This window comes from Gadus macrocephalus, chromosome 12, assembly GCF_031168955.1.
Source record: "Gadus macrocephalus chromosome 12, ASM3116895v1".
NCBI classification, from domain to species: Eukaryota; Metazoa; Chordata; class Actinopteri; order Gadiformes; family Gadidae; genus Gadus; species Gadus macrocephalus.
Window position 1 is genome coordinate 9835593 of NC_082393.1, and position 15987 is coordinate 9851579.

A 15987-nucleotide genomic window follows, 5' to 3' on the forward strand; every position below is an offset into this window, starting at 1 on the left:
AGAATTCTACGCTGCTCGGTCATCTGCAGCTGCTACCAGGTGGCGCCTCTTCAGGTGCTGGTGCATTGCCGTGGTGCTAGAATGGAAAGCCATCTCCATTTTGCAAAGACGACGTATCACGGAATCGTTTCCTTTTACATTAAAGAATTCCCATACTTTAGAGGAATGACTGCGTGGCGCCTTGCACTTATGAAAGTCTGAGGAGCCGCTCGCGTTGCTACTACGCTCCGGCACCGCCCTTTTTATTTTTTATTTTTTTAATCGACGCACATTTTTCGCGTCGACGTAATTTATGCGTCAACGTCATCGATTACGTCGACGCGTCGTCCCAGCCCTAGCACGCACGCATGCACGTGCGCGCTCACATAGACACACGTGTAAGTCCTGATATTCTCCGGATGGGCCGTATGTGTGACCAAAATATCCTTACATTTGCACCCTGAAAATCTCCTGAATAATACTACCCCAGAGGTAGTATTAACCCAACATTTAAGATAATTGCGATGATTTCCGCCCGTTCTGCCTCCATTTTGTCTACCGTTGATTCTACTGATGTCTAAACGACATCGATGTCCGTGGATAAAATATTAAGTGTGAATCATCCTCAGGGTCGAATCTCCTGATATACAAATTCGGCAAAAATGTGTGGAAACGACTTATAAGTAGAAAATTATTATACTTGCTTCATAACGTAAGGAGGAAATTATAATGCTTGCTTCATTACGTGATAGGTGAACCAAAACATTATACGTTGTAACATTATAGGCAAAATGGTATTATATTATGCGCTCAGAAATTTGTTACATTCTCGACTGGGGTTTCCACATTATTGCTATGGGTTTAATCACAACTAGAGTTTGAGCGCATGCAACGCGGGCGCGGAAACTTTAGTATTAATAATGATAATAATACTAACGATTACAATAGGGTTCCAACGGTTTAGTAGGACCCCTAATAACTCCACTAAGGAGCCTTGTTTACCTCCCTGCAAAGGGCTTTTGCATGGGACCAGTGGTCCTCGGAGCCGGGATGAGGCAGTGGGGCCCTGACACGGGAGGCGGGCTCTCGACTTCACGTCATTACGAAATGTTGCCTGCTGTAATCCCCACCGCCCCTCTACTTTTTAATTAGCGCTTTCAAACAGCCAACCTGACAGCAGAATTGCTTCCGCTGAGCTGATTTCAGCTGCATATATTTCGTTTCCCCACTCCTGTTTGCCAACGCACACTTGATGGCCACAGAGGGATCCGGAACGTTTCCCAACACAGGCCAATAATTAAGCCTGCTTTAGCTTCTTTTGTTCTTTTGTTCTTTCTTTTTTTCCCCTTTCTTTCGCTCTTTCTTTCTTTCTTAGTATTGTTTTTGATATTCATTTGGCAATCTGGCACCATTGTGTTCATTGTCTATACCATTAAAAGTACCCTTTCTCTTGCTCAGACAATCTTTGCTGTACTGTATTATGAAAAGGAAAACCGTCCTTAGATGAGAGAAGGGGAGGGGAGGGGGCGAAAGAGAGAAAGATCATCAAAAAAAGAAATAGTTGAATCAGAAAATTTGCAATACAATGTATGGGACATTGTATATTTGACACGTGTATTTACTTACTTGTTAGATATTGCCATGAGTGCAGGGCTACCACGTGTCCAGTTCACACTTTCTCCCTCCCGGCCATCTCTTTGCATGCTGCTGTTCCCTTGAGGTGTTATGGCTTGTTTCCACAAGGTGGTGCGTTTAGGTGCAGTACGATTAGGTGAAGTGCAGTTAGGTGCAGCTCGCGTTTCCACCGCAGACAGTATGGTAGGGCCGGATTTAAGCCGGATGGCGATAGCCGCGGCAGCTTCGTCAGCATCCTGACATCATAGCAGGCCTGCACAGTGTAGCCTGCTAATAAATTAAATGAAAAATATGAATTTGACACATTAAACAAAGAGCAACAATGTAGGAAGTTCAATAAATTAAGCTTTCGCCGTTGTTCAGAAATTTGTCTTGATGGAAGTAATCAAATAATACATTTTCATGGGGATGTCTAAAGCCAACAAATTCTACCCTATTCAGGAGAGAAAAATAATGAATAGGTGTTTGAATGGGCTATATTTTGGTCGTTTTCGACCAAAATATAACCAAACTTTCCACTAATGGGATTCTTCTTTTTTTTTTTTTCTCAGGACATATTGAGGAGACAAAATAAGTTGAGTTTGCTTCTATTGCAATTTGTTCTAGGTTGACCCCCATTTGGGCTTAAAATTGGCCTCTAATGACTTCTGAGTGCGTGTGTGCGTGCGTGCGTGCGGATGATTGTGTAATTGGGCCTGAGAGAAACAGGATTCCCCGGTCTGGGAATCAGTGTTGGCAATGCAAAAGCATAACGTGAGGCTATTTTGAGTCAATGCAGCGCCTGTCGTTAAATCATTTGACACTAAACAAGATTTACCAGGTGTCCATGTGACCCTTTGAAAAAGAGAGAGAGAGATCTGTCAGTTGCTTTTAAATCAGCTACATTTATCATATTCTCTGTGTGTACATCAATGTGGATTACTTTCTGTTGCAGTGTTTCTCAAATAGGGATACTCATACCAAAAAGGGGACCTCAAAGGGTTGAAGGGGGTACTTGGAATATCAATGGTCTATAAACAAGGATAATCTGAAAGAAAAAGCTTAGAAAGAAACAAGACAAAGTTGTCGGTAATTGGATTGAATTGAAAAAGCTCCAGCACACCTCTGGCTTTGTGCAATTTTCAGGGGAAAAATTAGCTAAGAGTTGCATGACTTTCCAATAGCCAGTCATCCCGGGAAGTGATGTGAAAGGCTTTCTTAATGTAAGGTTTTGTGCTGGTGCAAAGGGTTCTATATTTTTGAGGGGGTGCATTAGTAAAAACTTTTTAAGAACCACTGCTCTAGACAACGGTGAGACCTGTCAGTATATTTTAAGATAAATTGTGCTTATCTTCTGTGTGTATATCAATGTGGATTACATTCTAGACAGTGGCTCCCTACAATTGAGCTAATGTCTTGTCTTTCTCTCTATGTATACGTCTGTGTGTACATTTGTCTGTCTGTCCACCGGCATCTCTATTTGTGTCTCTGTCTCTGTGCTTTGATTATCTCTTTGTTATTGTTTCGTTTGTTTTGTCATGTCTTTATTTTCCATACATTTTCCATTCCGTTTTTTTCTGTACATCCCAACATGTGCCTCCTTGTTTTTCTGTTCTGTTTTTTTCTGTTTTTGCCCCCTGTCCCCTTTTTATCCACCATCTTCTCTTTGTCCTTGTCTCATTGTCTCCCTCATCCTGCATCCTTCGTCCTCATCTCCTCCATCCCCTTGTCCTCATTTCCTTGGTTCCTCTATCCCCGATCTACGTCCTCGTCTCCCCCGTCCTCGTCTCCCCGTCTCCATCTCCTCCTTGTCTTCTGCGTCGTCGTTTCCTTGTCTCCTCCTCCATCCTCTGTCCTCCGCTCCTGTATCCTTGTCTCCCTCGTCCTCTTCTCCTTGTCTCCTCCATCCTTCGTCCTCGTCTCCTCCAGCCTTTGTGACTTTGCTGAATGGCACCCAGGCTCAGGATGCCATCCGCTCCCTCCACCACAGCACGGTGCGCGGCCGCTGCATCAGCGTGGCGCTGCAGCCCACTGACTCGCTGCTCTGCCTAGCCAACCTGCCGCACACCTTCACCGGCCAGCAGTTCGAGGAGCTGGTGCGCGCCTACGGCAACATCGAGCGCTGCTTCCTGGTGTACAGCGAGCTGACGGGGCACTCCAAGGGCTACGGCTTCGTGGAGTACATGAAGAAGGACTCGGCGTCCCGCGCGCGCTCAGAGCTGCTGGGCCGGCCGCAGGTACCACTCTTGCATCGAGATCTCCAGAACGGTGGAGGTGGGGAGGGGTTGATGAGTTGTTGAGTGGATGTGGTTATGAGTGGAGGTCGGAGAGATTGCCAATTCCTATATAAAACCTTATTTAATAAAACTTCACCCACAGGTTCTTCTTATCTTGTCCAAATGATAGACGATAGTGACTATTCTAGTTAGCAGTCATCGATGTTGTCCGCGCACTCATATGACTCCCAGCAATAATTGTTGTCCTTCCATAGATTTATTTGCCAGGCCTCGTCTAAAGCCATACTCGAACTGGCATCTTGTGTATTTGGGTGCTTTCTAAATCAAATTAGAAACGAGATGAGGACAGTAGTGTAGAATCAGGATGGTTGCAACCATTGTTTGGTTTGGTTGAATTATGTGAAGATGTTCAAGAAGCTGGTGATGCAAAGAGTAGTAGTGAGAGAGAGGGAAGACTAACAGAGCAGTAGTGAGAGAGAGGGAAGACTAAGAGTAGTAGTGAGAGAGAGGGAAAACTAACAGAGTAGTAGTGAGAGAGAGGGAAGACTAGCAGAGTAGTAGTGAGAGAGAGTGAAGACTAAGAGTAGTAGTGAGAGAGAGGGAAAACTAACAGTAGTAGTGAGAGAGAGGGAAGACTAACAGAGTAGTAGTGAGAGAGAGGGAAGACTAAGAGTAGTAGTGAGAGAGGGAAAACTAACAGTGGTAGTGAGAGAGAGGGAAGACTAACAGAGTAGTAGTGAGAGAGAGGGGAGAATAACAGAAGTAGTGAGAAAGAGGGAAGAATAAAAGGGTATTAGTGAGAAAGAGGGAAGACTAAAAGGGTATTAGTGAGAAAGAGGGAAGAGCACCCTGGAGGCCTGAGATCCACTGAATTTTATAAAAACATCAGAGTAAAATACTAGCGGTGTTAAACAAATACAAGACCAGGGGGTCATGAACTCCTGTATGCAAATTGAAATAGACTAGATAGATGGATAGATAAATAGATAGATAGATAGACAGATAGACAGATAGACAGATAGACAGATAGACAGATAGACAGATGGATAGATATAGATAGTATTTAGGAGGACTTTTATGCCGGTGCAATTCATTCAATATTCCTGGCAATACTTGGCAAAAAACTCTTATTTAGTATTTATATAGTCCTCGCTAAAGGCATTCTATTTTAACCATGTTGTAATCTGTCTGCATCTGTCAATTGTCAATCGTCAAGCCATGTGTTGACAGAACTTGCAAGGAAATAAAAGTCTAAATCAATAGTGAAACTGCCCAGTGTACAGGCTCATTCAGAGTCATGCAGCCTGTTTGTAGAGGGCTTATATTTAGAGCTAGCATGCAATTCACATTATCATAAGGGATTGAGTCTAGGTACAAAAACGCTGATCTGTAGAAGGTGAATGATAATATTAATAATCTTATTAATAGGATATTGACCACCACAACCATACGACCACAACCATACGCAAGATTGAAAGTCGGACTTATGACATTGATACAATGGAACCCAAAGCAACAAGCTGAGTGGGCTGGTCCTTGAATGTGCAGGGCGACCGGTCTCTGATGGTGCAGTGGATGGACGTGAACCAGCTGATCCAGGAACAGCAGCTCCACTCCCGGTGTCTGTGTGTGGACAAGCTCCCACTGGACCTGTGTGACTCTGAGGAACTGACCCAGCTCTTCTCCGACACCTACAAACCTGTCTTCTGCCAGGTGAGTGTGGTGTGTGTGTAAATCACATCCGCATTGTATTCTATTTTGCATCAGGTTTGCAAAAAAAGTCAGCGAGAATCACAGAATGGCCCATCTTCGAGATAACGTGTCATCGCTGTGTCCGCACTCGCACCCTCCCGACTCGGCGCCCTTTAGCACAAAACTGCTCTTCAGTTATGTCCCGTTGTCTTCTTTTGTAATATTTCCAACCAGTGTTTTTCCAACGCTTTTCCCTTCAACCCTCAATCCTCTCCATCCCTCCATCCACCCACACACGCCTGCCGGGCAATCACTCTCTCGCCATCAGTCATCTACTGCCATTCCCGTTTTAGCCCAACCTCTCTGCCCCACTCCCACGCACAAATCAATAGACCCACATCTGCCAGCTCCCATGATGCATTGTGGGCGTATAACTCATGCTGCTTCGCTGTTGCGGAGCTCTGCACTCTTTAGCCTATGGCTCAACGTGTGTGTGTGTGTGTGTGTGTGTGTGTGTGTGTGTGTGTGTGTGTGTGTGTGTGTGTGTGTGTGTGTGTGTGTGTGTGTGTGTGTGTGTGTGTGTGTGTGTGTGTGTGTGTGTGTGCAATTGCGCATCCTCCTGGATGCCTAAGCACGCTGTGTTCTCTGGCTGCAGGTACAGGTCTGCCTCAGCCCACACAACCCAGCCAGGGCTCTTATGTCAGTGTTCATAACAAGCGGAGAGCGTCAGATAGGCTTTTACTCAGTCACCCTGGCAGCGCAGCGATGATATCACTAGCGGTGATATCACTAGCGGTGGCTCCTTTTCTTCATAGCGTGTCTCTTATGTAAACCTACTTCAACACCCCCCCATCGCAAGAAACTGCTTTCATTCCATTGCAAGGGCCCCGGGGCCTCTCTTCTCTAGCAAATAGGGCCGTACCCGGTGGTCTGTAGATGACTCACCGGCGTGTAGGTGTGTGGAGTGGGGGGGAGGTGAGGGGTTAAGAACGCCACCCATCATCATCATCATTGGTGGGAGAGAGAGAGCTTCACCAAGGTCAGGTCTGATGGAGGTAGTGGGGGATGAACTCCACCACAAGGAAGCAGTTTAAGAATGTCAAGCTGCTCAAGGCAAAGGTGGACAGATATGTGTGGATGGATGAAATGTGGATGTGTAGAGTGGAAGGATAAATGTGTGGGTGAATGGATAACTGAATGATGAAAGGATGTGTGCATGGATAAATACACACTAACACACTTTTTAGCTCATTCTGATTCCTGTCCCAAGATATCTTATAAGTCTTGTCAGTTTGACGGCTCAAGTGTTCCTTTTCTCTGTTACAGGCCAGTCATTACCTCCTATCTGTGCTCAGACAGCTGATGATCATTCCACACACACGCATGCACGCACGCACGCACGCACGCGCAACATTCATGTTATGGTCTGCCCTGGTGGGGAGTGATTTGAAAATGGCTGGGGAGCAGGTCATGACATCACCCAGCAGTCTCTCATGCATGAGTTCTCTTGATTTCACACACACACACACACACACACACACACACACACTCTTTAACTTATTTATTTATGTTCGCGATTCATAATAAATGTACATAAGGAAATAAATGTTACAGATACAAAATATTGCTCAGGCATGATCCAGCACTGAGGGTATGATGACAGTTGATAATGACAAACAGCAGATTATGGGTACACACGACACCTTCTCCTCCAAATGTGGCGACTTCCAATAATGGATGATATTGAACAGTATTTTACCAGATATTGACATTTATAGGCCAGATATTTTTTGTACAAGAGGGTGATATTTTACCAGCTTTGTTAAGTAAGCCTCCTCTTGACTTGAATCAATCTTCCAGAATGAACACATTTCTATTGTTCTCATCAATGATTGTAATATCAGGCCTGGTGGCACTTAAATTAGAGAACACGGACGTTTCTGCAAACCAACTGGAAAACATTTGTTGTCTAACAAGACAATTTATATGCATTGACACTGAAAATAAAAATGGCAGCCGTTTAATATGTGTGACATGGATTCGATTTTTTGCTCTTGTCCATGATGCATGCATAATGTGAGTGGGAACGAGGGTACCAGATTGACAGGTTTAACTTTGTTAGGGATACCTGAAGCCTCGCTTTGACTGTGAAAATATGTCTTCATCAATCGAAGAATTGTGAAAAAGTGGTATGTGATATTATTGGTCTGCACAAAGGATACAGGCTAGCTTTGCTTGAAGTTTGAGTCCCCTCCAATGACAGCAGAGACGCGCGGCTGTCGCCAGGTGGAACTGTGTAGCGAAGACCGTCTTCCAGCGCTGTTCCGGTCACAGTGATGTTTTTATCCTTAATAACTATTTTATGAGGTAACGTTTGTGGTATCGACTCCAAACCACTGCAAGTCAACACCAGCCCAGTTACAGAGATCATTGAGATCAGGCCAGTCACATCTAACCCCAAAACCGGTGGCATGAGTGTCCAATTTGCCGTACTCTTTCTTACAGAAGCCTAGAAAGCTGGGTTCCAATTCTCGCTTTCGTCATTGTTAAGCATGTTTAATAAATGTGACAGACTAGTGGTGATGTAAGTCCACTCTAAGTCTGGGATTCCTAAGCCCCCCTCACTTCTGCTGTGATGAATCATGTCGCGGGTTGAATGAGTGTTCAGACCAAGCCATCCTCTCACTGTCTGAACAGTTTTGTTGTTTAAGTTCGCAAAACCTTTCGTGATATATGCACATTGGCGATTAAATGTTGCACTTTTGATAAAGCTATCTGTCTGATTGCATCTATTTTCTTAAACAGCGGCAAGGGGGATGTGTACATTTTTTGCAACCTTGTGGTGTATTCAGGTATTATTTCTTGTACTTGTGGGTCCAAGTCACCAGCATAGTTAAATCGGTGTCTAAGATAAGTGTATGATTCGTGTCGGGAATATACCCTAATTATTTTTGTGGGTCACGGTTGGATTTTGACTGGTACCACTGGTCTTTCATTATATCCTGTATATTTGGAGCAGGTGTATTTCCTCCAGAGACCTTATCATGATATGTGGGAGCATTCTGAACGAGTCACGGAAGTCCAAAAAAACTGAATGGAAATCATCTATGGCCTTTTTTGATCAAACCACATGTTCATTCATCCCTTGCCTCTATATAGGGCTTTTGCATAGTGGACAAGATGTTTGCATCCACCAGCCAGGGAAGGATACGACTAAGAACGAATTTCAAGAACCCTTTGTAAATTGTTGGTAGCAGGGAATTATCCCTCCAAGTGCTGGGGTCATTCGGCAAATTATCTTTCTTGGGTATTCTATGAATTAGTGCTCCTTTCCATGATTCGTGAACACGTCTATTACAGTTTTTCTCAGTCGCTTTGGTACATTTCTCAGACCAGAATTGAAATTCTCAAAACTACCTGTTCAATCTTCACATCAGTGTGTCACTTGTTCACATCAAAAAAGCAGTTTCTCATTTATTTGAACATGTTGCAAATGCTTTGGTACATCCATGCAAATGATTATGTACAATTCTCTGCACTTTCTTACATTATCAATTGCTTATGTCATGTTGATCGAAATGTATTGTGATGGGTCTCTATTGAATAGTCTCACCCCCACAACATTTAGCCATTAGTTAATTGGTCCTTAAATGCAAAATGGTTGAACAAGTTGTCATATGTCAACCATATTTCTATACATTTCCATTAGACTTTTTTTCTAAACCTGTCCTGGATTGGTAAATTGCTCCCAGGTGAATCTTGACTTTCTCTAATGGAGGGAATTGTATGAAGCGTTAGATCAACCAATGATCAACCAGTTTACTGAAGTAGCTCAAAGGTGCATCTCATGAACCATCAAGTATATATATAGCTGGAGCACAACACAATGTTACAATGTTTGACAATGGATAGACAAGGAATTGGACAGGGTCAACAGCCAGAAGATTGAGGTGGCGGAGGAGTTGGCCGCCACGCCATGCCACACTTGTAGACCATGTTCTCAATCATGGGCTTACAATGGCTGAGGCTGGTTGAAGGGTGAAGCTAAATGTTGGGAGAACAACTGTATCCTAAATCATTCAGACTTTTCGTCGACAGAACAGGTATGTAATCTAACGATAAGCAATGTACTGTATACTTTCTGTAATGCTTCATACAATATTACAGTATTCCACTTGCATTTTACAATATACCGTAAGTATACTTTTACTATACTGTATTTTTTTCCACATAGGATTGCAAGACAACCTCACAGGGGTGGCGGAGGGCCCCTTTTCACACCTGAACAGGAGCAGGCCTTTTGCACCATGGTTGTAGAAAACAATGCCATAAGACTAAGGGAGATAAAGAGTGCCATTATAGAGGACAACAACATCTTTGAAAACATCCAAACAGTCAGCATCTCAATCATTGACAGGGTGCTGAAGAGGCACCAAATGAATATGAAGCAGCTGTACAATGTTACATTTGAAAGAAATGGTGAAAGAGTGAAGGGGCTGCGCTACCAGTATGTAAAGGTAAAGCATGTATGAGCATGCAGTAACTTTACCTCACAGTAAACAGGACAACATTGTATAGTGATATACAGTACTGTAAGTGTGACCCTTACACATTTGCTATGGCTGAAGAAAAGAAGATGCAATATGTGCTATATACATTTGATGTAACTGTATCTTGTCCAAAATGAAAATGCATGTAATTCATAAAACTCATTTTGTGTCTTCTGGATATAGCGTATAATGGAACTTGAAGCAAGTGAACCAACGCACAACTTCATCTACGTAGATGAGGCTGGATTCAACCTAACGAAACACAGAAGGAGTGGTCGAAATATCATCGGCTACAGAGCTACAGTTGATGTGCCAGGCCAACGGGACGGGAACATATCTATAGGTGCTGCTATATCTGAGAATGGTGTGCTAACGCTTATTCCCATTATTGGGCCATACAATACAGAGCGTCTTGTCACCTTTTTAGACACTCTCTACAGGGATCTCATCCCTGAACCAGAGAGGGTCAGATTGGAGATGACTTCCCAAAGTACGTGAAAGTTTGGGACAATGTCAGTTTCCATCGCTCCAACATCATCAGGCAATGGTTTGCGACCCACCACAGGATGCTGATGGATTTCCTCGCACCCTACTCCCCATTCCTTAACCCAATTGAGGAATTTTTCTCAGCCTGGCGATGGAAAGTATATGATCGCCAGCCACATACACAGATTACCCTTCTGGCTGCCATGGATGCAGCGTGGGATGACATCACAGCAGATGCCTGTAGAGGCTGGATAAGACACTCTAAAAGATTCTCTCCATGCTGCATCACAAGACTAGATATTCGTTGTGATGTGGATGAGAACTTGTGGCCCAACAGATAGGAACGTCAGGAGGTGTAGAAAGACTGCAATGTAATTCCTACAGTACTGCATGCACAGTTTTTCCTGTTCATGTTCACATTTCTACTATTTTTATTTTATTTTGCAGTGTTATCTTTTCCTTTCTGTATCACAATGACATGGTCTGTCAATAAATTACAGTACAAAAATCTTAAATGTGAATCTTGTACAGTCTCTTGCAATCAATCTCCCATATGTACTAAGGTGTAACTTAAAATTTACAATAATTGTCTTCAAACCTTTATTCATAGTTTGCATCAGAACATCCCTCCAGAGTACACTGTTATATTGACAACATGACTGAGTAATTTGACTGTCTTATCCGTACACAATGAAACAAGGACTTGCCATTCTGATGACACTGACATGGTCATTGACACAGATATTTAATTTTGAGAAACAAACTAAAGATTTTGAGCACGAGACTGGCTTTTGCATGAAATGCATGGTGTTTTGCTATTTGTACAGATTAGCAAATTTCAATTCTGATCTGAGAAATGTACCAAAGTGTCTGAGAAAAACTAATGAGACAAGTGTTGAAGATAGGCAAAAGTGTCTTTCAAGTGTGTTGATTTCAATGTCTAATACGTGACTCCATTACTACCACTGGACTTATTGAGAGGCAGACTGTCCAAGACGTTTCTCAACTCATCCTCTGTGAAAGGAGAAGACACCGGTAGAAACTCTGGATCTGGTGACTGTAATAAATCAACCCATGGTGGAGGTATGGGAGTGTCGTCAATGAGAGTGCTGCCTTGGCTTATATCAGAGTAATATGACTGAACTTCATGGATGTTGATGGGACATGGGGGTGTTTCGGGATACTTGCTGTTATTCAGAATGATTTTAATAGCTCTCTTTCTGCGATGTTGCCATAGAAAAAAAACCTTTTTTGCACGTCCTTTGTGTCCAGCGTTTCTCTGAAGGCCCTTTCTTACGCCTGGAAAGTAATCCACTGTTGATCTGTAAATTGATTGTTTTAGGCAGTAAAATCCACAGACTGGAGATCTTCTCCCGTTAGGTGTTGCACAGGTGTCGGGCCCTAGCCACGCCACTTTAGTTTGTAGATCTTGTTTGTGCGCTGTTTTGATCGTCAACAGTAAACACATTATCAAGATCGTTTTCAGAAGCAATATGCATCTGTTTGCATTAACGGCGGCTATTACGACGGGTGTGCGGGCTGAATTTAGGGTAGTTTGGTGGAATTCTCACTGCTCCCATCTCAGCATGGACGTCATGACAGGGGCGCACACACACACACACACACACACACACACTGTTATTATTGGATAACAGTCCCATTGAAATCCAGATTAATAATAACTTGTATATAGCGCATTTCATAGTACCCAAGGTCCATTAGCATTCTTGGTGCTTTAATGTAGCCATTCACACTTGTATGCTTTCCAAACAATGAGCTCACTAACTGTATGTTATTATCCAATATCCATGCAGTGAGCTGTATTGAAATCCCCAGCCAGTTCTCTCGCTCAAAAATCAAAGCCAATCAAATCGCTCGAAAACCCCAGCCAACCACATCGCTCGAAAATTCCAGCCAATCAGATCTCTGAAAAAAAAACTGCCATTCAGATTGCTTGAACACCCCAGATCACTACACTAAAGAAAATAAATGTATTGAGAAAGTGAATGACGGTTGTTGAAAACATGCCCATAGGTTTATAATTTGTATCCTAGAGCCCCTAGATCCTAGAACAGATATCCCAGAAATTCATATGCCTTTGACGGATAAAAACTTAGTAGGGGGTAGGGCTGCAACAACGAATCGATAAAATCGATAAAAATCGATTACTAAATGCGTCGGCAACGAATTTGGTTGTCGATTCGTTGTGTCGCGCGATTAATAAGTTACTCGTAGGCGCAGCACTGTTTACAGCCAGCCGCCGACAGGTTGGTTCATGGTTCATGCACGCCCACAGCAAGCTTTAGTGTGAGCGACCACAGCTTGTATTTTGGTCATATCTTAACACTGGACTGTAGGCCTACATAAAAGTGTTGTACCTTCTATGTCTTTGGGTTAAAAAAACTCCTTCAACTCAGTAGTAGTAATCACACAACCGGACGGTGTAGAAAGTCCCGTCAGTTAAAAATAGTAATGCAGTTTTTAAATCCATGTTAAAATCGGCAGGATATAGAGCTAGTTAGCTTAAAAAAAACAACTGACCAATGGTCACAAACAGTGTCAAATGTGATGTGTTCAGGTCGGCTCAGTAATATGATTGATGCGTTCAAATGCAACAGAAAAATAATAATAATTGAGATTTTGGTGAAAACTTGTTTTCCCAGTAATATAAAATAGATAGTAAAAATAGAATTATGACCTGTTTAATGTCCTATCTTGAACTATCATTATCTTATCAGTAATTAAAGCAATATTACAAGTTATATTTCAAGGAGTCTCGAAAATGGTATCAATAGGTTTGACCGGTTAACCATAGACATCCCTTATATACATATAAGTATATCATACATTGTATGTTTTTTTTTGTGTTATCCCAGTTACGTTTTTTTTTTTATTATTTAATATTACTTTTAATAGTTCCGGGACGTTGGAGCAATAACCTGGTGTTTTTACACTTCAGTCTGCACTGTGAATTTTAAGTAATGTTCCGTTTTTTAATAAAGATGCAGCAATCACAAATGTTTCTTTTTTTTATCAGATTCATCGATTAATCGAAAAAATAATCGACTGATTAATCGATTATTAAAATAATCGTTAGTTGCAGCCCTGGTAGGGGGGCTCATCACGATTATTTCACAAAGGCCCTTAACGACCTACTCTGTCAACTTGCCAATCTTATGACCAGGAAAAGCATTTGACGTTGCCTGCGTTAATAAGCTTACTTCCAAAATAACTGCAGGCTGATCGGAAAACTAGGACGTCTTAAAGATCTGTGTTTCAGGATTCCGTCGCTGATACGCTGTGACCTTGGCGTTAGAGCGTGCGAGGAGGGTCATTTGTATGAGTCCAACTCAATGCCGGAGAGTTGGCAGCTCTGTTTAAACTTTTAAAGTATGCTGTCATCCATACAGTGAGCTAACTTAAAGTATGCGGTAAATAACGCTAACGTACACTAGAATAGGTCATTGTATGGATAAAACAGTGAGCTAACGTAATGTATGCTAATAAAAACAAGCATTGCCTATCAACTTCCCATCACACTTATTTCCCTCTCTCCAGTGTTTTACCTCCCCCTCTGTCCGTCAACCATCCATCTGTTCTTGGCTGCCGTAGGAGTGAACAGTGTGAGTGGGAGGAGTGTGGGAGGACCAAGGGGAAGGAAGTGCAGTGTTGCTAGCAGCTATTAGTGTGTGGAGGGTCTTGTTCACCATTGTGGTGTTATTTCTTTATTTTCAACACATGAGTTAGTATTTCCCCATTTTTACACTACAGGGATAAAAAATATATAATTACAAACCGTTTAGTGGCCGTGTTGGAAAGTAGGCCTAGAGTAAGCACAGTTGAGCTGAATAGGGACATCCTCCTCATCGTCATCCGCTTATCCGGGGTCGGGTCGCGGGGGGAGCAGCTCAAGCAGGGGGCCCCAGACTTCCCTTTCCCGGGCCACATTGACCAGCTCTGACGGGGGGATCCCGAGGCGTTCCCAGGCCAGTGTTGAGATATAATCTCTCCACCTAGTCCTGGGTCTTCCCCGAGGTCTCCTCCCCACTGGACGTGCCTGAAACACCTCCCAAGGAAGGCGCCCAGTGGGCATCCTTACCAGATGCCCGAACCACCTCAGCTGACTCCTTTCTAAGTAAAGGAGCAGCGGCTCCTTTACTTAATAGGGACAGACCCAACATAATGTTTTTGAATTGTTGGCGTCCTAAATAGAGTTGAACAAGCAAAGAAATAAGGCCCCTGCTACCTTCACACTCTGTTAAATACGAATACGAAGCAAAGTCCACATTCCGTGTGCTTTGGCCTTAAAGTAGTTCTGCTGACCTACTTAGCTGTGGCTGATTTCTCCAGGGGTTCAAAGGTCGAGTATCAAAGCATCCTCTTGTAGTGTTTGTGGATAACGCGGGATTAAACTCTGCTGGCTGCATGTCAGCATTTAGCTTTATTAAGTTCCTGTGATTAACATAGATGTGACCCATTCGCTATAGACTATTAAGCTAACTGCATTATTCATTCTGCATTTAGATTAACCAATAGCATCACATTGATGACTAAAATTTAGCACCGGAGGGAGAGTGTTTCATGGTGTCAGCTGAAGTATATCTCTCCCGTCTCTGTTAGTGTTTATATACATTCCTAAACACATATCAATAGTTTTCCCGTTACCCGCGTTTTCCCATTATTTTTTTGCTTTTAAAGTCAAGCAGTGGTTATACTTTGGCAACCCGGCCTGGGCCAATTAAGGAGATGCAGAGCACCTGAGGAACAGGTGGGGAAGCAGGGCTTAAATAGCCTGCTTCTCCACTCATTCGGGGCTCTCCCAGCCATGTGGCTCCTGTACGGAGAGACCGGTCCTCGTGGGTGACGGGATTCCACCCACGAAGGATAGGCCCGTCGATTCCTCCCATGTTTTTCGTTCTTTTTGTGTTTTTCAGCTAGAGACTTTATGTTTGGAATAAAACATGCCCTTTTGGCTTTTTTCCTCGAAATTGTGTCCTGTTTGGGAGGAGGAGGTTCGCTCCCCGTGCAGGGTTGCCACATATGGTGGAGAATGTAGGCGACTCGAACGAGCTACAGACCATTTTTGAGTGAACACCAACCTCTAGCAGCCTCTAGCCCCGGAGACGAGGCAGCGGGAGACGAGGCAGCGGGTGACGCCGGCAGAAGAAACAGCCGCACTAGACGCAGGACCGCCGCTCCTCCGAGAGGCCACCCGAGGCTTCATCAAAGGGTGGAGGAGTGTGGCAACAAGAGAAAGAGAAACCCAATGTCGGAGGAACAGATGAAGAGAATAGGGAGACTGACCGACAGAGAGGCCAGACACGAATAAACGTAAGGCGAGCTTCTCAGGAAAAGCGTGAACTAAAAGAAAAAGAAGACTGCAAATCGGATGCCGACTTGGCCGTGTTGCTCTTGAAATTGTAAGTACC

The 15987-nt window shown here is 43.4% G+C and overlaps 1 protein-coding gene across 3 annotated transcripts in view; it reads left to right on the forward strand.

Annotated features, from left to right (window-relative positions):
• raver2 (ribonucleoprotein, PTB-binding 2) overlaps positions 1-15987 on the forward strand; it is a 130623-nt gene that overhangs the window by 77601 nt on the left and 37035 nt on the right. For all 3 annotated transcript variants that reach the window (XM_060066512.1, XM_060066510.1, XM_060066511.1), the window contains exons 3-4: positions 3523-3830; positions 5379-5543. In XM_060066512.1, the coding sequence (XP_059922495.1) occupies positions 3523-3830; positions 5379-5543 (473 nt within the window). The remainder of the gene's footprint in view (positions 1-3522; positions 3831-5378; positions 5544-15987) is intronic.